At 39.5% G+C, this 22480-nt stretch overlaps 1 protein-coding gene across 1 annotated transcript in view; it reads left to right on the plus strand.

Annotated features, from left to right (window-relative positions):
* Positions 1–2623: 2623 nt before the first annotated feature.
* The window catches only part of LOC125467002 (NF-kappa-B inhibitor delta-like), a 136891-nt gene continuing 117034 nt past the window's right edge, over positions 2624–22480 (plus strand). Inside the window, exon 1 of the mRNA XM_048562291.2 lies at positions 2624–2744. Within this exon, the coding sequence (XP_048418248.1) occupies positions 2672–2744 (73 nt within the window). The 5' untranslated portion in view covers positions 2624–2671. The remainder of the gene's footprint in view (positions 2745–22480) is intronic.

A 22480-nucleotide genomic window follows, 5' to 3' on the forward strand; every position in this document is an offset into this window, starting at 1 on the left:
ATTTGGAAACCCAAGAGGGGTTTTTAATTGCAATTGCATTGAAATGGTTGAGTTTAATTCCCTGTCCACTACAGTTCATTAGCCCAGATTTCTAGTATCACTGCAATGTTACTGTACCACATATAAGCAGGTTGGCAGTGAAATCATGTACTTTGAAGATAGGTGGCAGGAAAAACCAAGAAGTCAGAAATTAAAAGCTTATAACCTACAAAATGTGATATATGTGTGCTATGGGGAGAATGTAACAAACTATGATGTGTGTTTATAAAATTCCATGCAGACAGGTGAACTGTTTGAAAGCAGAATAAGCTGACCCATTCACTGTATTTTATAACAAAAATACAAACCATTCTGTATCTTGGATTTTCAACATGACATCACAAGTGAACGATATCCATAAGGCTGTCACATTTTATCAAGTCTTATATTGGACCAGACCTGCACAACAAGCAATTGTTCCTCAAGTCCTCAGATTAGTTTCGCTAAAGAAACTCTATTTGAAATGTTCATAGCATTCATAAAGAATACTTTCAGGACACATGACACAAAACAATCAGGTTGAATCCTATACTTTTCAGCATTGAGTTTCTGGGAGAGATTATTAGGGCAAGGCCTCGCAAGATTCCTCTCTATATCAACAAAAAGCACCTCATTAACAACTTTCCCCATCCCTACGGTGTCTGTTATGTGTTTAAAGCAAAGCTCACTTATTTGGTCAAACTGGTCAGTTTGAATGCCATTGACTCTACTCTTCTCAATAGTAACAGGATTTCTGTGGTGCTGAATCCAGACACTTCATGATAAGTACATATATCCATCACTCATTCAGCATTTGTAAGTGGTACACTTTCAAATTAGCTGTCATTAAATCATGGATATATTTTCCTCCATTCACTAATTTTAATGAAAATGGAGCTAAATGGTGTTCTCCTGCTTTGCACAAAATTCAACTTCCGTCTTCGAATTAATAAATCAAGGAACAAATAAGTCAACGTGCCTCTTAAAACCATTGTTGTATCTTATGCCAATCAGCAACACATTTTACATTTTATATGATTTGATATAAATTATGCTGTTCTTTGGTAATAATTTATCGCAACTTTACAACATAATTCTCAACTCTGGTGTTTATTTGGAACATCCTCACTTGGCATTTCCTTGCATGTTCTCCTGACTCACAGTCAGTTTAGTAGAAGATTTTCAGAAAACCTATTCACATGCATAACCAAAAATGCCCCCCACCCCCATCTCCCTGCTGAGTTATAATGACAGCTGAAGTTAAATTCTGGTTAGACAGAGTCCAGGCAAATAATTTTCCAACCAGAATTTATTTTTACTCACACTCCACAAACACTGACTACTTGTTGATCCCACATATTCACTCATTGATATTTTTAAAAGGCTTCTTCAGATAATCTTTTAGTGCAGATGGGAGTTGAACTCAAGTCTTCTGGCTCAGAGATGGTGTCGCCACGATGGCATCACAAGAACTCTACTCAGCTAATGGCCCCTTAACAAACATATAACTATCACCTGTTTCTTAATTCCATATGGTGTCCAATATCCCTGCCTGACCCTACATGATGACAACCGCTGATCAAGAAAAGTCCCTAGGAAATTCCCAGAGTCCAGTGTTGATCAACTTTGCTGAGAAAAACATTGACCGCATTTAGTGTCCAAGATCTGAAATATCTACTGATTTGCTGATGTGACAGAAAACCACATGTCTTGCCCTAAAAAGCATCAGTTCAAACTCTGTCCTTCCAACATGCTCTGAGGTTAACATTGAGTTTGAGGAATTGTATAAAACACCTGATAAACACCTCTCATGTTTATATGCTATCTGAGATTGGTGAAAATGATTAGTTGATGATCAAGCCAATATCACCCATTTACTCTATTTCCCCAAGTCAAAATAACTAAAGATTGAAGACATGCTTTACATTCCACATGCTGTCAATTGACCTGTTCAAAATAAAACTCATTATATATGTTGCTTGGGAATATGTGTATATACCATTAGACTGAGGAGATCAGTGCCTCAAGGAACATCTTGTTGGAACAGGGTACCAAGAATCTATTGCAGATTGAACAGCAGAAATGTGATTTATGGTTTATCAATGGGTTTTTCAACACGTTTTGGTTTCAAATATGTAGAATGACAAAATGTGAGTATTTCCCAAACAATAATGAGATCCACATTTTTTGTATTGTGCAGCATTTTCCAAGTCAAGGGCAGGAAAATATCTTTAGAACAGGATGTACTAATTCAGAAAGATTTGGCAGGTGTTTCCTTTTAGTACGTACTTAACATGCCGCCAGTAGGCTTACATTCGCCTGCCGAATTTGCGAAAAAAAAAGACTTTTAAGAAACAACCTTCAGTTTCAAGCATGGCATAGTCATTAAACCCATCGCATAGAGATTCATCTTTCCCATAATATCTTCCAGAACCCACTGTGAATGACAAGTGCCACTCAGTGGCTTCTTTTTGTGGTTACATGGCGCTGAGGAAAATTTTTTTAAAAACGCGGCCACAAGAGGAGAGATTGGGAGCGTAAGTGATGACATCAGACGTAGAGTGAGACTTTAAGTCTTACTTCTCTGCAATGTTGCATTTCACTAGTTTGTGTACACACATGTTCCACTGAAGCACTTTGTAAGAACTGAGCAATGTCAACTCTGTCTGCATCAGAAAGACGTGAGAGAGATTACAACATGTCACAGAAAATGCACTGGCAAAAATGTAAGTACAATTTTACTTCCTTCAAATTTCAGATCAATTTACAATCAGGTTTTATTAATGTATATATTTCATACATGACATATTTTACACATGTCCACTTGTTAAGAACTGGCGATGTGATTTATATCAACTGAAATAAGAAACTATGTACCTATTTAATTTTATACAATGTGTGTACAGATTAAATAATTAAGTGTCTTGTTTATGCAAACACTTATTATGTTGTATCTTTTTATTTAAAATTACATCAGTAACTTCAATATCACTCTTTGAGATTAGAATTTGATATAAAAGCTTTTTACATTTTTTGTCCAATATTAAATTCAACAATCTCTTCAAGACAAGTGATTAATGGTATAAAATGAATTTTAAAGGACAGGGAGCGAGTCTTTATTGAAGTATTTGATGGAGATTACTACTGGATCCTTTTTTATAGGGGCATGAATAAGCAGAATTAAACAGGGTATATAATATCTATACAATATAAAAGAATATCTGTTAGAAATTAGGAAGATTAGAGGAAATAACTGCATGTATTGAATCAGCTAGCAGTTTATTGAGCAGCCTAAAGATCTTAAGATCAAAGTTCAAAGGTTCAAAGATCTTAAGGTCAGAAAAAGTCCGGAAGGAATGTCCCTTTTTAGGACTCCAGAACTGATACAAACTGCCACGCAGAACAGCAATTTATCTTTCCTTTAGTTTCTGGTGACATAATGCGCATTTTGTTAGTGATGCTATAGTAAACATTGTTTAAATTCATATTCTATGAAGTTCCTAACCCACCAGGTTACAGCTTCATCAGCAAGCCTGGAAATGATGTTATGAGATATTAGCTTACGGACACTAGTTGCATTTGTGTGAGATAACAGAGACAATAATTTTTCCATTTTAATAGAGCTAACAGCTCTGGTAAAATTGCATACAAAGTAATTTTTATGGGTGTGGTAAGTTTCTAGAGATTAATATCACACAGTGCTATTTTCCAGGCTTCAAATAGTTAATTGTTTTGAATGATGGAATATGACCACCATATCCTGATGGTTATTTTTCTTAGTACGGCAAACAGTATTTTTTGTCATATTCTGCATATAATTAATCATACTATGGATAAAGTATTCTACCTCAGCCATTTTAGGAAGCCCATTCATTAGCAACACATTTACAAAGTGCCTGTCCATGAAGTTTAATGCTTGACACAGGCAGGGTTAAAGTCACCACATTACACATTTGCTTAGTCAGATTTTGGGAAGTTTAGAATTTATGCTGAGTTGGGAGCCATCTGTGATAAAGTCGGCAAAACAGTGTGAAGAATTTCATGATCCAATTCAGAGTAGATAGCTGAGGAAGAGGATATTTTTAGTTAAAAATATCAAGAAAAAGTGGGCTTGAATTTGAGGAAACCTTTACTTTCTGAGTGGGTGTCTTATTTCGCTGGGGTGTTCATCAAGTCTCTCAATGATTTCCAATGTGTATGCAAACGTGCAGAAACTGATTTTCTCTACTAGGCTGTTTTTCACTTCAAGCCAAAGTGCGTGAAAGGAAAAGTGCGATTATGCACTATATACATATTCCTTCAATTGAAGTTTTAGTTTATTGATTAACAGCTTTTAATGCTTTCGTCATATTATTCCATGAATAATCTTCTTAATGGGTGTTGATTTCGCTCAGTCTTTTGAATAGACAACCAAATTGTCTAGTACTTGAAACAGTTTGGAAGTCAAATAAATTAAGAATCAACCATCTGGAGAGATCTCGTACCTTTTACTGACTTCTGCAGATACCTGTAAGCCATAGATATTAGAAGTACCATTTTACACAAAGATTGTCCAGGGAAACATCTACCACTTTTCAAGAAAATATTATTGAGCAAATGAACAAAGCCTATATTTACCAGCTCATAGGGTTCCATTGTGTAGTGTTAATATTTTTTCCCCTTGGTTACCAAGATGTGCTTAGTGTCAACTCCAGTCTTTAACATGGTGATCAAATTGTATTGGCAGTTGTAATTCTGTGGCTTTCCATTCTTCTGTATTTCCAATCTGCCTAACATTATTTTCCAAAGATAGAATGTGCGCATTGGAAAATAAAAAGTTCAGATAGCAAAACAGGTAGCTATTGAGTCAGATTTTCACTGCGGGACCTGGGGCACATTAATTTCTAATACAATTTAATATGAATAGTTTACAATTATTAGATGCATTTGACTTTTTTCTCACAGTGAAGGGGAAATTGAAAATTTGAAGTTCAATGTTTAGGTACTGTTCTTATCTGCAGGCCCCTGACTGCTGCAAAATATTTGTTCAATTTCAAAGGAATGATTCAACATTTATAATGCTTTTCAGAATCTGATAAAAACCACAGGGCTATGTGCATAAGGATTTTTTTTTATGTAATCAATTAGATTTTACCAATGGCAAAAGAAGTTTTCTATAAAAACAGGTCACAATATTTATTAAGAATGAGAAATTGAAGCTACTTGGCACCTTGATCTGCTCCACCACTCCACCACATCAGGACTGATCAGGTCATGGCCTTAATTTCATTTTCCTGCATGCACCCTATAATCCTCGACTCCATTGTCAGTCAAATGTTTACCCAAATCAGATTTGCTTTAATTCCCCCTAACCTTTCTTTTTTATTCCTTCCCTCACATCCCGAATTAGTTCCTCGGAGGGAGGAACTCTGGAAGGAGAGAGAGGTTGATTTTCTCTTCAACATCCCCGTCCTCTTTCTTGGGAAGCATACCAGACTAGTTGCTATGCAGCCAGGATATTCTCACTGTTGGCCAATTACCCATATACTGTGATTTTCTCCAACATGTGATGCAATGGCAGTAACTTAATTCAAAACATCATCTCGTATTGCTGATGAACATACTTGCATGATTAAACAATTTCATTGCTCACTTTGAATTTTAAGTTTGAAAAGTTATAGTTCAGAATCAGAATTCAAGTATGCAGCCTGGAATTTCATCCCTACTACATTTGCAACATATTTAACTTAAGATCTTTCTTTGTGAAGGAGACTAGCCTTTAAAATTAAGGTACCCCAGCCTTGATCCCAAAGCTGTCCATAAGTGTTCAACAAAGTAGACCTCTAAAGGAAGCACTTGTTTTCTTGTCTCACGTATGTAAAACAAGAGCAAAGCGTCCATTCTCAGGGCTCTTCAGGCTTTTCTGACACAATCTGTTGATTGCATGAACAGGGTTTGTGCCAAAGTTAGAGCAGCAGATTGGGAAAACCTTTGCCAATCAACCAAGGAGAAGGGCCAATGGCTTAAGAGAATATTTAACGCAAATACTGAAAAAAAAACCAAATATTTTTCAAATAATGATGGATGGCATCAAGTCACAAGGTAGTAATCTCAATTCAGGTGACATTATAAACCATGAGAGAACTGCTCCAATAGTTTATAACTATTAACTTCTAAAGACTGGATCACAAAACTGAAATTATTTACACACTTTTTTTTAATGACAGTTAAGTTGATTGGGTCATTTTTATGGCTTCTTCATTTTCTTATTCTGCCAGTGGGAGGCATCAAATTGCATTGCAACAGCATCAACACTCATATGAATTTGATGTTAATTTTTCTATGATTGTTACATTATAAGACAATAGGACATAGAAGTGAAAGTAAGGCCATTCGGCCCATCAAATCCACTCCGCCATTTAAATCATTGCTGATTGGCATTTCAACACCACTTCCCTGCACTCTTCCCGTAGCCCTTGATTCCTTCTGAGATCAAGAATTTGTCGATCTCTGCCTTGAAGGCATTAAACATCCCGGCCTCCACTGCACTCCGCGGCAATGGATTCCACAAGCCCACCACTTTCAGGCTGAAGAAATATCATCTCATTTCCATTTTAAATTTATCCCCTCTAATTTTAAGGTTGTACCCACGGGTCCTAGTCTCCCCACCTAGCGGAAACAACTTCCCAGCGTCCACCCCTTCTATACCATACATTATCTTGTAAGTTTCTATTAGATCTCCCCTCAATCTTCTAAACTCTAATGAATACAATCCCAGGATCCTTAGCCGTTCATCATATGTTAAACCTACCATTCCAGGGATCATCCGTGTGAATCTCCGCTGGACACGGAGATTTATAAATCTGATTTCACCCACAATAAAATAATTATGTGACCATCTCCAATTAGAGTAATGCATCCATGTATGTCAGAATATAAATCTAAATAAAGACTTGGGTATTAGTGTTTCATGTGATAGTGAGACACATTGCCATGCACTGTCAGGGAAGGTCATGTCATTAGAATGTTCAAGGAAATGCCATGACCTTCATGCTACAGCAGAATACCAACTGGGAACTACATGTGTACTTCCTCTCCTTTGCGGACAAGCCCTCAGCAGATGTGCTGCTCCACCTGCTCTTTGGATCAGAGATGTTGTTGGAACTTGTACGCAAGAATGTGTTTTACAGTAGTTTCTGAAAGTTGGTGGGCTTGTGAAATAGCCAAAGTACAACATCTAAATTTCCAAACCTAAGAGAATAACGTTGCCAAAATGTCTGATAGAATCAAAGCCTTATTCTGATCAGTGCTTGGCTGTTGTAAATATTAAATCTTGATTCGTTTTAATGCACCAGCACAACTTAGTCAACCAGACAGTAATTGGATGATTGCACTTTGTGTCTTCTGCTAGTGTAGCGCTGTTTATTGGGTGGTATATGGCCAAAAAATGCAACTGAAGTTCCTCATGCTCAGTGAATGCTCTCTTACTGCTTTAAATTAACTCCTTTTAAGATGTCATTTTGAGAATCATAAAGCGCAAAACGACTCCATTCAGCCCAAAGTACTTGTGTCAATTTTCAGAATTAGCTATCAAATTATAATCTCTCATCTGCTTTTACTTTACAGCTGTACATCATTTTCCTTTTTAGGCTTCTTTTTCCATTCAATTCCCTTTGACAGATCTATAGAACTGCACAAGCACTTTTCTGTCAGCTGGATTTCCATTCAGACATGATAAGGAAAGCGAAATGGAGTCCACGTTGACTTAGGTTTGATGCTTAAAAACAACAATGGCCAGAAGTAAAAACTGAAAATGTGCAGAGGACCCTATTTTCTGAGGTGACAGAAAGACTCCTGGCCATGGGGGGCCCAGTCATAAATGGAAACTGGGTTTATAGGAATTGCAAAGCATCAAGATTAGTAATGCACTGGCAGGATTTTTTTGAGAGGTTTCTTTTTAATCATGAAACCAAAAAGCAAGAGAAAAAACCTTTTTTTGGAGAATCCCAGGTTTTTTTTATATTGTGTTTGTATTCAAAAAATATTTCTGGTGTCCATCAACACTATCTTTGGTTCTAAAAGAAAGTCCCAGGTCAGGAATAAAGTCAAGAGGGAGCATGAAGAGGAAACACAAATCCATGCAACATCACAGTGAGAAGTAAATGTAGTTTATTTAGAATGACCAGTAACATAGTTTTTATTATTTTGTCTATACAACTCTGACTGATTAAACTGATCTAATGTAACAGTGAGCAATTTGAGTTTGGTTTCTTTGCACATTCCAGTGGTCAAGATTACGGTTAAACATGCCTGATTCTGCACATAATCTTGTCCCCTGGGAGATCAATGTAAGACACCTGCATTGCTGATGCTTCATTCTGTTTACTCATCTCTCAGCCCTTCCTCTTTTTGACCAGATCAAGTGCTCGTTCTATTATATTGAAGTGGGGGCGGGGTACTTCTGAGGGAAGTGGCTTTAAAAGCTCAATACACTGATGAAAACAAATGAAGTTTCATATCTGATAGTATTTTTGAATTTTAGTTTTGGTCAGGTTTCATTTTCTAAAAAACGCAACAAAAATTGCTGTTATGTATTTGCTTAGTTGTGGTGGGAGAATGTTTGTTGCAGATTCAGGGGTGAACATTCATTTACCTTTCTCTTCATCTGGTATTTAGATTCATAGATCTCTACAGTACGGAAAATAATGCCTTTGGGCCTATCACGTCTGCCCCAGTCAAAAACAACAATCTAGCTATTCGAATCTCATTTTCCTCCTATGTTTTAGCATTGCAAATGCACATCTAAATACTTTTTAAATGTAATGAGGGTTTCTGCCTCTATCATAGGAACAGGCAGTGAGTTCCAAATTCCCAGTACCCTCCTGATTGAAAAACCTTTCCCTCGCAACCCTCTAAACATCCTGATTTAAATCCACACCTCCTGTTCATTGATCCCCCGACAAAGAGGAAAAGATTCTCCCCATCTACAACGTCTACGTCCATCATAATTTTTTTACATTTTAGTCATGCATCCATCAGTCTCCTCTACCTCAAGGAAAACAACGATGGTCTGTCCAATCTCTCTCCGTAACTAAAACTCTCCAGTCCAAGCAACACCCTGGTATATCTCCTCTGCACCCTCTCTAATGCAATCACATCCCTCCTATAATGTGGATTCCAAAACTGTATACAACTCTCTAGTTGTGGCCTAACTAGCATTTTAAATAGTTCCACCATTACCTCCCTGCTCTTACATTCTATGCCTCAGCTAATAAAGACAAGTATCCCGTATGCCCTTCTTAACCACTTTATCTACCTGTCTCCCTGCTTTAAGGGACCAGTATACATGTACACTAAGGTCCCTTTAATCCTTGGTGCTTTCCAGGGTCCTATTATTTATCTAGTACTCCTTGCCTTGTTTGTCCTACACAAGTCCATTATCTCACACTCATCCAAATTAAATCCCAATTACCACTGATCAGCCTTTCCAACCTGGAATCTATATCTTCCTGTAATCTAAGGCTATCCTCCTTCCCTTTTACCATCCCAACAATTTCTGAGAGTTGTCGCAAACTTACTGATCAATTTCCATACAATTAAGTCTATAAATCATTTATATATACTACAAACGAAAAAGGCCCCAACGCTGATCCCATAGGACACCAATCAACTCAAGCTTTCCATCACAAATGTACGCCTGGACCATCACCCTCTGCTTCCTCCCACTTGGCCAATTCTGGATCTAATTTGGCAAATTTCCTTGAATCCCATGCACTCTTAATTCACCGAGTTTCCCATGCAGAAACTTGCTTATCAAAAGCCTAATCGGATTGAATTTTTTCGTCTGTTACATAAGGTGTTATTAATTTGTTTACAAGAGATTTTGACACATATTTGTGCGTTTACACATTCTAGTCTTGCTCTTGTGAACAAGGAGGGATGATTTGCTGCAATGCAATCTCTAAGGATTTAAAAACAACTTCATTGACATGATAGTGTAGAGTCAGTGTAAATGCTACTTGAATCTACCAATAGGATTTCTCCCAGCACTAGAACATGACAGAATGAATCTTCTTGCTCTGTGGTGTACCAATCTGCTAAGTTTGAGAATCAGCCCTGAATTTGGAACTTAAGACACACTCCAGATATAGAGGTTTCTGCTTGAAATCAGCTTTAAACCTAATCGGATATAAATCCACCCTACAGCTTTGTTGCGCACTTTAGTGTGATTTCACAACTCAAATCAACTATTTTGTCATATTCCTCCCAAAAACAATGAACATGTATACGGATTCTGTTCAACAACCAGCTAATGTTGAGATGAGGTTTATTTTGGTTGCGATTCAACAAACTTCAAACACATGGGGGTGTAATGTTCATCTTTTGCCGACCCACCTTCTCAATAAAGTTTGTGAAGAGGTCTCTGTGGATTTTCTGCCAGTGTTCTACATGGTATCGTTTTCAAAAACTGGCAGGAATCTAATTAAAATAGATAATTGAGGCTCCTACTTGGTTTTAGAACATGGTCAACAATAATAATTTGCACTTATACAACCCATTTTACTTATAAAACTTTACAAAGTAATCCACAAGGGAATATTGGATGAGTTCAAACTTACAATTACTGCAAGGCAGAATGCTAGTTGGAAGACAATTTTGGTTCTTTTTCAGAACCAATCTCCGAAGAAGTGTCCTGCTGGAGTTGAAATATTAACTATGTTTCTTTCTCCACAGATGCTGCCAGATATGTTGAGTTTCTCCATCACTTTCTGTTCTTATTCCAGTTCTCCAACATCTGCAGTTTTACAACTTTGTCTCAGAACATTTCCATCACCACTTTTATTGATGGTATGGCAACTTGCACAATAGTCAAAAGTTGCAAAAGTTCTAAAGACTTTTTTCAATCAACTTTTAGCTACTTAGATTTGCACAACATTCTCAGTTATTAACTGACAATGTGAACTTTTCTTCATGAGGTTCCTTTTCAAAATTATGCTCTAGTGAGAGGAAGTGGGAGAGGAGGAGGAGGTGGGTGAGGAGCAAGGAGCATTAACATCTGCTGCTGCAAAGAAAACAAACTGAAAAAAGATCTCATGGGTATCCTTATCCTTCTAGTATTTTTAAACCCAGGTAATATACCTGCATTTCTCTGAGAACAATGCATAACAAGGTTACAACTCTCAGGGTGCTTATTACAGAACTGGTCATCTCCTACAGCACATGCATCCAAAAGCCAACATACCATTTCCCCTTGCAATGAAGGTTATAGTTTTTTTAGCTTTTGGTTCCTTGCAGAATGCACAGAAAACACCAGCAACATCATTAAAAGCTTGCATTTAGCAGGTCATGTCTGCTTCCTCTAGATGATAGAAAGTAATAGAATAGGGCTCTAGGGTTTACCAGACCATAGATCTTCTGAAAATCCACTGCATCATTGACTGAATTCATGACACTAAATAGTCTTCTTGTCACAACCTCAATTCCTGCATGAATTGTAAATTTTCCACTTTAGCCACGTGCAATGGTTGTGTGATCATTGCAGCCCAGTGCTAATTACTGCTATCATTTTCTTTTTCCCAAAAAAAGTCCAAACTCCAATTCTTTGACCCTGTGCAGCGAGTCAGAATCTGTCAGTTAGGGATCAGGGACTCATTCATTATACTGCTCTCGGGTTCCCACATTCACTGGCCAAATCATGCTGGCATCAGGTCCATTCGTCAACCACAGATCTCTTCAATCAGACCATTTGGTCCTTAAGCAAAGGTTCTGCTGAATTGCACCGGGCTGGTGGTGCCACAAAGATACATCCCATAAAGACTCCCGCACAGGTTAGTGGGTTTTTGTGCACTATAACCATGTTACCGGGGCGGGGAGCAACACTTTGAGGAGAACCTTCAGCATGTTGAGAAAGGTGGCATTGGTGACATAGATGATGGCAAGCTCTTCAACAACACATTATTTCAGAGAACATCAGCTGGAGCAATCTCTGCTCCCCTGCATAATCAGTTCCGTACATCTCATAATTCTTCCATTTTCTACATCTACAATGTTATGCTCCTCGCACATGCATCATGATAGAGAATAAAATGACTCAGTTTGTATAACTGAATGTTCCTCCAAAACAATACAAAACAACCTTATAAATTATTAAGAGCGGTCTTCAGTGGTTGGACTTTGGGCATAATTTCTTGCCAGAAAGAACAATTGCTTAAGCACTCATCTTGTGTGTCATTAACAGGCACAAGTAGGAAGGGGGAGCATGGCTGGTTTGTTACCCTGGGATAGTGAGCCAAAAAAACCTTTATCCTGCCTTAGGGTTACCAACCAGTCTGTACTTTGTGTTTTTGGATATTACAATTCAAATTGGCCTACTTGAGAGAATATGAACGCAAGATATTCAACAGAGAAATATAACATTGCCACAAGGACTGAGGACTATTCCAGACAAAGGAAGTTGACTGATTAATACATCCATGAGATTTGATTTAGCAAAGAGTTCTTTGATTGAAATGTATAAAGATCCTGAAAGGTATTGACAAGGTGGTTGGAGAAGTGATATTTCCTCTTGTGATTCAGTCCAGAACTGGTGGACACAGTTTTAAAATTAGCAATTGCTTTTTTAGGAACAAAATGAGGAGCAGTTTTCTTTCCTGTGTGAGTTCTATGACTCTGGAAGTCTTCTGTCTCAGAAGGTTACGGAGGAAAGGTCAGTGAATATTTTAAGGCAGAAGCAGATAGATTTTTGTAAGGAACAGGAATCAAAGGCTATCATAGGAAACACAAACAGGTCAGGCATGATTTTAATATATGCTGGAGCAGGCAAAGGAGCACAAAAAGCCTACTTAATAAGAGCATAAGAACTAGGAGCAGGAGTAGGCCATCTGGCCCCTCGAGCCTGTCCTGCCATGAAATAAGATCATGGTTGATCTTTTTGAGACTCAGCTCCACTTACCCGCCTGCCCACCATAACCCTTAACTCCTTTAGTGTTCCAAAATTTATCTAGCCTTGCCTTAAAAATATTCAGTGAGGTATCTTCAGCCGTTTCACTGGGGAGGGAATTCCACAGATTCATAACTCGTTGGGTGAAGAAGTTCCTCCTGATCTCAGTCCTACATCTGCTTCCCTTTATTTTGAGGCAATGCCCTCTAGTCCTAGTTTCACCTGCCAGAGGAAACAACCTCCCTGCTTCCACCTTATCTTGTGCCTCATTTTTGTGTGTTTGTATGAAATTGTGCTGTAGAGGGATGGAGAGTGAATTATGTATAAGACTTGGAATAAGTTGGACAATCTACTCTTATTTAAATTGATTAGATAATATGGATGGTATGGAAACTCTGAATCAAATCAAGCATAAGTAATATCCAGAACAAGAGCCCATAGTTCTAGGATAAGGGGTAGGAGATTTAAAAACGATGAGGATAAATTATTTCCGTCTATGCATCACGAATGTGTGAAATTCACTATCCCAGTATACAGTGGATGCTAGGATATTGAGTAAATTTAAGGAAATGTACAGATTTTTAATTGCTAGTGTACACTGCAGCCACCTGTGTTACAGGCAAGTGATGTTTCGGTGTGGACAATAGAAAGACCTGCAAGAGAATAGCTAGCTGCACAATGAAGTAACATTGGGATTACTGACAGACATGTTCAGCAATGAGAACCCTATGTATTCAGCACAAACTGTATTTATTTAGCCCCATCATAAATGGGCATGACTGGGTTTCCATTGTTAACTCAGTGCTCTCTTCAATTTGTTCTATGATACCGTTATTGCTGATTGAATAGTTGCTTACACAAGGTACACAGACCATTGACTGACAGCACAGTGGCTATATCATTGGATCTGGATTAATAATGTGAAAACATTAATTTAAAACCTATTACTGCTATTGGGAAATTTATTTCCAGTTAAATATATTTTTAAAAATGTTTGGAATAAAAAGCTGGCATGAGTCACGGCGAAACGATCAAATCATTCGCAAATGTTCATAATAGAAGGAAACCAGCCATACTTAACCATTCTGGGTCTATATGTGATTCCAGAACGACAGCAACGTGATTGTTTCTGAACGTCGTTCTGAAATGATGTAGCGAGCCATTTAATTGGCAATCACAGTGGTGTAAGATGACAGCTCATCACCTTCTCAAATAATTTAGAGGCAGACAATAAATTCAGATCTTGCCAGAAAAACCTTGATCCTGTCAATAATAACGAAAGAAACTGTCTCTTACAATTCTCAGTTGTTATATTAACTTAATATAAGAACAGGAAAAAAAAACTCTCATCTAAGATGTAGAGTAAGGAAGTGCGTGCCACACCTTTTACCTATAAATTAACCGCAACGAAATACAGAAATGTCACTCAGTGGGCTAAAAGCATTAGAAAGAGGTTGTAATATCATTTGGTATAAATGAATGTATTGGAATGCTCACTGTCACTGCTCCATGCCTACACACATAAAAACACAAAGCACCTAGAAAGAGCAAACGTGATCAGAGCAAATGACTCACAACAATCGTACACACAATATTATCAGTTGAGGTTGGAAACAGTTACTTTCATTACTTTTGCTACCTGCTTGTCCTTTAGTCGATATGTGACAATTGCCACTGGAGATGATTGACCATTATTTTCCATTGAACCCATGAATCACAAGAGTATTGATTGTTTCGTGAAAGTGGATAATTCCGATCGTGACCGAGCGTGGTGGAATGGATCATTCCGATTGCTAAATTGTGCACACACCTCTTCTTCCGTGAGTCGGCACCTTTGATATTGATCTTCGGGTGCACCACAACGCCAGTTCAAGTATTGACCCCTCCTATTTCCTGCTTCGCAAGGGGATCCTGTACCATATATGGTTGGTGGTTTGTGTTTCTTAGAATCATCTGCAGTCATTTCCTATAATTGTCGCTAACAAAGTTCTTTTGCTGGTTTGACTTAAAATAAACAATGAACATGCTCGGTCAACAGTTAATTTTACAGAAATTTAGCAAACGTATGAAAGGGCTTTTAAAAAAATTGTGAATATATTAAGAATATTCTGTGTTCGGGGCCCCCCGGATTAACTGAGCGGTCTATATTAGTGTGTAAATAGCAGGCTACACCAATATCAATTCAGGGTGTTTGTCAGATAAGTAAACTTTCCCAAGGTGCTTTTGAAAAATGCGATCAAACAAAAGTTGTTACGAGTTCAAAGAAGGCGATGTTAGGAGAGGTGACCAAAAACTTGAAATTGTGCTTTAAAGGAGCAGTGTAATGTGGGCGGGATTTAAAAAGACATTTCCAGAGCTGAAGGTTATGACCCCCAACAGAAGCGTGGAAGTGACTGGTAACAAATAGTCGAAATTAGACGAATAGAGACATTTCGAGAGTCGTAGGGCCAAAGCTAGTTACAGAGATAAAGAACAGTAGGGTCGATGATGGATTTGAATAGGAATAGCATAAAATTTCGAGTAAGTTTTTAGAGACTGGATTCCAGTATAGCTCAGCAAATGTAAAGGTGATAGATGAATGGGTCTCAGTACACGTTAGAATGCAGGCAGCAGAGGTTTGAATGAAATTGATCAACTAAAATATCTTGTGGGTGGACGTTGGCCTTGCAGTGTTAGGGAGTTAACCTGGACTGAAGTTAACTTGCAGACTGGCACATTCTAAGATCTAGGACTCTGTGCTGAGGGAAGCTTTGGGCTGCTGTCAACAAGTGCAGTGCGGAAAGACTACTGTCTGGGGCCTTTCTGCCAGACTATAACTGGGATCAGTTGAGTTGTCAGACCCCTTTGTTGCCTCAAAATGTAAACATTTTCTTCTTGCATAGGTTAAAAATGCCCTTGTCTTTCGCAAGTACAGGGTTGCTCTTTGGGATGTGAAATTTCAATGTATCCTGTGTGTTTCTTTATCCTCATTGGAAAAGTTGTACAGGACAGAATGAGGACCATTTTGTATGTATTTACAGATACTTTATTCATGAAGAAACTATATTTTTGAAATTAAAAATAACTTCATTGGTGGTGATGGGGAGATCATGAGAAAGTTAGAATACCTGCTTCTGGAGATTAAAAATAAAAAGATAAGGATTTGAGCAATAGATAGACTGAAGCTCAGCAGAGATGAGCACAGTACTGGTGGTGGACCACGAGGATCTGTTCTGGGTCCTCTTCTCTTTGTGATTTTTGTAAATCATTTGGCTGAAGGAGTGGAAGGATGGATTAGTAAATTCGCGGATGATACAAAGGTAGGACAAGTTGTGGATAGTGCGGAGGGCTGTTTTAGGTTACAAGGGACATTGATAGGATGCAGAGTTGGGCTGAGAAGTGGCAGATGGAATTTAACCCTAAAAAGTGTGAGGTGATTCATTTTGGAAGGACAAACTTGAAAGCAGAATACAGGGTTAACGGAAAGATTCTTGGCAGTGTGAAGGAGCAGGGGGATCTTGGGGTTCATGTTCACAGTTCTCAGAAAGCTGCCACCCAGGTGGATGGAGTTGTTAAGAAGGCGTATGGTGTGTTAGCTTTCATTAATAGAGGGATTAAGTTCAAGAGCCGTGAAGTTATGCTCCAGTTATACAAAAGCCTGGTTCGGCCACATCTGGAGTATTGTGTCCAGTTCTGGTCGCCACATTACAGGAAAGATGTGGAAGTTTTGGAAAAGATGCAGAGGAGATTTACTAGGATGTGTGTGGAAGGGAGGGAAGATGTTATGAGGAAAGAGCTAGGGCTTTTCTCTTTACAACAACAAAGGATGAGAAGTGACTTGATAGAGGTGTACAAAGTGATCAGAGGTATAGACGAGTGAACAGCCAGAGACTTTTTCCCAGGGAGGAGGTAGCTATAATGGGGGGGGCATAGTTTTAAAGTGAGTGGAGGTAGATATAGGGGAGACGCCAGAGGTAGGTTCTTTACTCGGAGAGTGGTCAGGGTATGGAATGCATTTTTGGAGAGGATAGTGAAGTTGGCCTCACTAGGGGCATTTAAGCAGCTATTAAATAGGCATATGGATGATAGTATAAGGTAGGGGTGGAGGTTAGATAGACCTTAGATTTAGAATACAAGTTCAGCACAACATCATGGGCCGAAGGGCCTGAACTGTGCTGTACTATTCTATGTTCTGTGCTCTGCTCTATGTTCTAATACTACAGAAGTGTAAGTCATTGGCTGTGATGATTGGATTGAAAGGAAATTGGAAGCTCCAATCAGAGTCAAATAGTGTGGTTCAACCTGAGACAGTGGCCAATAAGGCTGAATTTGGACTGGGGCTCAAAAGTAGGGCTTGCCATTGATTAGATCCATAAATACTTTTATATTGACTTATTTTATAACTACCATAGGATCAAAACCAAAAGAGCATATTTTGAGGATGAACAATATTGTGTCTTTATAAGTCAATTCTTATTGCTTTTCACCAACCATAGCCCACATTATGTAAAAATCTGATAGAGTCCTCAACCACTTTTATTCAGGAAACGATACTGGGTCACAAAAGGTTAGATACAGTACTTCTTTGTTTGTGAAAGGAAGCTTTATAGAAGCAAATGGTGTTATTATTTAAATTTCTTTTTTCATATTTCAAACATGAATAATTACTGTTGAAGGTTTATGCACTCCATAGTTATGATATTGTTAAAGTAAATCTTCAAAGAAGTGGCAGTGGTTGCAATATTAATATTACCTAATGTGAACGCACTTGGTGCATTTTGGCATGAGTGAATGAGTTTGTGAATGATCTTGTCTGCATTGTACTCAAACCTGTTGAATTAGTTTCAGAACTGAATCATTGTACCTCTAAAGCCCTGCTAATTGATTTTAACATCACACAGTTGTTGAAGTAACCAAACTATATTTCCAACCAAATATTGACTGGGAACACTATAGCTCGAGTACTATAGATGGGTCAGTTTTTGTCCAGTGTGTGCAGGAGGGCTTCCTGACACAGTATGTAAATAGGCCAACAAGGGGCGAAGCCACATTAGATTTGGTACTGGGTAATGAGCCTGGCCAGGTGTTAGATTTGGAAGTAGGTGAGCACTTTGGTGATAGCGATCACAATTCTGTTATGTTTACGTTAGTGATGGAAAGGGATAGGTGTATACCACTGTGCAAGAGTTATAGCTGGGGGAAAGGCAATTACGATGAGATTAGGCAAGATTTAGGGAGCATAGGATGGGGTAGGAAACTGCAGGGGATGGGCACATTAGAAATGTGGAGCTTATTCAAGGAAAAGCTCCTGTGTGTCCTAGATAAGTATGTACCTGTCAGGCAGGGAGGAAGCTGTAGAGCGCGGGAGCCGTGGTTTACGAAGGAAGTGGAATCACTGGTCAAGAGGAAGGTTTATGTTAGGATGAGATGTGAAGGCTCAGTTAGGACGCTTGAGGGTTACAAGGTAGCCAGGAAAGACCTAAAGAGAGAGCTCAGAAGAGCCAGGAGGAGACATGAGAAGTTGTTGGTGGATAGGATCACCGTAAACCATAAGGCTTTCTATAAGTATTTAAGGAATAAAAGAATGACGAATGTAAGATTAGGCCCAATCAAGGATAGTACTGGGAAGTTATGTGTGGAGTCAGAGGAGATAGGGGAAGCACTAAATGAATATTTTTCGACAGCATTCACCCTAGAAAACGACAATGTTGTCGAGGGGAATACTGAGATACAGGCTACTAGACTAGGTGGGATTGAGGTTCACAAGGAAGAGGTATTAGAAATCCTACAGAATGTGAAGATAGATAAGTTCCCTGGACCAGATGGGATTTATCCTCGGATCCTCTGGGAAGCCAGGGAGGAGATTGCCGAGCCTTTGGCATTGATCTTTTAACTCGTCATTGTCTACAGGAACAGTGTCAGACGACTGGAGGATAGCAAATGTGGTTCCCCTGTTCAAGAAGGGGAGTAGTGACAACCCTGGTAATTATAGACCAGTGAGCCTTACCTCAGTTGTTGGTAAAGTGTTGGAAAAGGTTATAAGGGATAGGATTTATCATCCTCTAGAAAAGAATAACTTGATTAGGGATAGTCAGCATGGTTTTGTGAAGGGTAGGTCATGCCTCACAAACCTTATTGAGTTCTTTGAAAAGGTGACCAAACAGATAGATGAGAGTAAACCGGTTGATGTGGTGTATATGGATTTCAGCAAGGCGTTCGATAAGGTTCCCCACAATAGGCTATTGTACAAAATGCGGAAGAATGGGATTGTGGGAGATATAGCAGTTTGGATCGGAAATTGGCTTGCTGAAAGAAGACAGAGGGTGGTAGTTGATGGGAAATGTTCATCCTGGAGACCAGTTACTAGTGGTGTACCACAAGTGTTGGGTCCACTGCTGTTTGTCATTTTTATAAATGACCTGGATGAGGGCGTAGAAGGATGGGTTAGTAAATTTGCAGACGACACTAAGGTCGATGGAGTTGTGGATAGTGACGAAGGATGCTATAGGTTGCAGAGAGACATAGGTAAGCTGCAGAGCTGGGCTGAGAGGTGGCAAATGGAGTTTAATGCAGACAAGTGTGAGGTGATGCACTTTGGTAGGAGTAACCGGAAGGCAAAGTACTGGGCTAATGATAAGATTCTTGGTAGTGTAGATGAGCAGAGAGAGATCTCGGTGTCCATGTACACAGATCCTTGAAAGTTGCCACCCAGGTTGACAGGGCTGTTAAGAAGGCGAACAGTGTTTTAGCTTTTATTAATAGAGGGATCGAGTTCCGGAACCAAGAGGTTATGCTGCAGCTGTACAAAACTCTGGTGCGGCTGCACTTGGAGTATTGTGTACAGTTCTGGTCACCGCGTTATAAGAACGATGTGGAAGCTTTGGAAAGGGTGCAGAGGAGATTTACTAGGATGTTGCCTGGTATGGAGGGAAGGTCTTACGAGGAAAGGCTGAGGGACTTGAGGCTGTTTTCGTTAGAGAGAAGAAGGTCGATAGGTGACTTAATTGAGACATATAAAATAATCAGAGGGTTAGATAGGGTGGATAGGGAGAGCCTTTTTCCCAGGATGGTGACAGCGAGCACGAGGGGACATAGCTTTAAATTGAAGGGTGAAAGATATAGGACAGATGTCAGAGGTAGTTTCTTTACTCGGAGAGTAGTAAGGAAATGGAACACTTTGCCTGCGACGGTCGTAGATTCGCCAACTTTAAGTACATTTAAGTCGTCATTGGACAAGCATATAGACGTACATGGAATAGAGTAGGTTAGATGGGCTTCAGATTGGTATGACAGGTCGGCACAACATCGAGGGCCACAGGGCCTGTACTGTGCTGTAATGTTCTATGTTCTATATTCTAAGCTGTACATGACAGCAGTGACCTTTCTCTTCCTGCTATGAACCTATGCAAGAATCCTACTATCTACCAACAACTTGGGCAGCATGGTGGCTCAGTGGTTAAATCTGCTGCCTCCAAGTACCAAGGACCTGGTTGTGATTCCAGTCTCAAGTGGTGTCTGCCTGTGTGTAGTTTGTACATTCTTCCTGTGTCTGTGTGGGTTTCTTCCAGGTGCTTCAGTTTCCTCCCACAGTCCAAAGTTGTGCAGTTCAGGTGCTTTGACCATGGGAAAGTAGGGTTAGATGAGTCGGTCTGACCTTGAGAGTTGGTGTGGACTCATTGGCCAAATGGCCTGCTTCGACACTGTAGAGATTCCATGATTCTATGAACTTCCATCTGCACAGCACCTTTAATGTAACAAGACCTCCTAAGCTGCTTCAAAGGGCCACAGTCAAACAAACTGACTGAGTCAAAGGTGATATTAAAAAAGCTGAGAAAATGCTTGGGCAAACAAAATGGTTTTAAGCAGCAGCTCAAGACAAGAAGAACTGGTGAGAGTTGAAATGGTTTACGAGGGAATTTCAGAGCATGCTGCCTATCGTGGGGAAAAAATGTAATCAGGATCAGCATGTGTATGTTCTATTTTCCAGTTTATCTTTTTGTCAAGTCATCTTGACCTAATTTGCTTTCACATATGATCCAAATGGAACCTAGAATTATGATGTTCTTCACCAGTGTTCAAAATTTATTTGCAAGCTGCATCACCATGCCACCCCATTTACAGAGAAGAAACATTGGTCATCTTGATATATCTTCCATTTCAGATTGCAATCTTGACAAAACATTTGTTTCCTTTTTGCCTGGGTGCAGAATCCTTCGCTTTCTGCTGGTTGTTATGGTCCTTTTGTTTATTCAATTATACAGCAGTAAAGATACTCTGTTTCGCAGCCTGTCCCAGACAGTTGCAAAAAATACTTTCGCCATCTCACCCAAAGTCACGCAATCTCCTGGGACACAGACAAAGCTAGGTAAAAGCATAGAACAACCATGGGATAAGGTGTAAAGTTCCCCTCTGACAATCCATCTACTCGTGAAACCCATGGCATAACTCCCATTGGGAACAAAATTTGTTCAGTTGATTACTTTGATCCTGACCATTCTAAGCTTCTTTGTTCATTAGATCATAGGAGGTGCAGACAGAAACAGGAGCAGCTTTACCTAAAGGAATTTGGCCAATCACCCTCCGCCACTCTCATCCTGTTAGAAACAGTCCGCCTCTTCCAGAGATCCACTACTGTCTCCGAAAGGTACTTATGCCTGACATCTAGCTGAGGACTAGCCTTAAATTGTGAACTCCGGCCCTTCATCATCTATCCATTTGGTCAAACTATCAACAAGGACCCAGTTTATCCTTGTTATCATCTTAGGGATGACCTGATTGAGATTTCCAAGGCTGCATATCTCTAAGTGATAGAACCCTAACTCTCTGAGCTCAGTGACGAGTTGTAGAGCTGGATGAACACAGCAGGCTAAGCAGCATCAGAGGAGCAGGAAGGCTAATGTTTCGGGCCTAGGCCCTTCTTCAGAAATGTTTCTGAAGAAGGGTCTAGGCCCGAAACGTCAGCTTTCCTCCTCCTCTGATGCTGCTTGGCCTGCTGTGTTCATCCAGCTCTACACTTTGTTATCTCAGATTCTCCAGCATCTGCAGTTCCTACTATCTCTTAGCCCATTATGCTAAGTTGTTTTTTGATAGGGACGTTACTATTCTTAAATTTCACTGTCAATGTCCACCTGAGTACAGTGTACAGAGTCACCACTCTCCTGTGCCGTCTTAGTATACAATTGTTAGAATTTAAAAACAAGAGCAGAAATTAAAGAAAGAGAAACAAAAGGAAAAGAAAATGTCCAGATCACCCACTCCACCACCGCCGTGAGTCTTGAGCCGGGCCCACAATCACGGCCTGTACTGGATTCACCGATGCTGAGGTGCTGCCACTATTGCAGTTGCACCTTTGCCATTGCCAATGCCATCGCCTCAGGTCCTGCGCCTTGCTGCCACCTGCACCAGTGTTGGAATCACCACATTCTGACGGCATCACTTGCCGCTGGGCCCGTTCTAGTCAACGCCACCGCCGCCATCTTGAAAACACTTGAAATATCAATGTCCTCAAGCAAATGTAAGTGTGTAACCCTTTGAACCAGTGCTGGCCCCAGAGCCACCGTTGAT

Source organism: Stegostoma tigrinum, chromosome 32 (assembly GCF_030684315.1).
Source record: "Stegostoma tigrinum isolate sSteTig4 chromosome 32, sSteTig4.hap1, whole genome shotgun sequence".
NCBI lineage: Eukaryota > Metazoa > Chordata > Chondrichthyes > Orectolobiformes > Stegostomatidae > Stegostoma > Stegostoma tigrinum.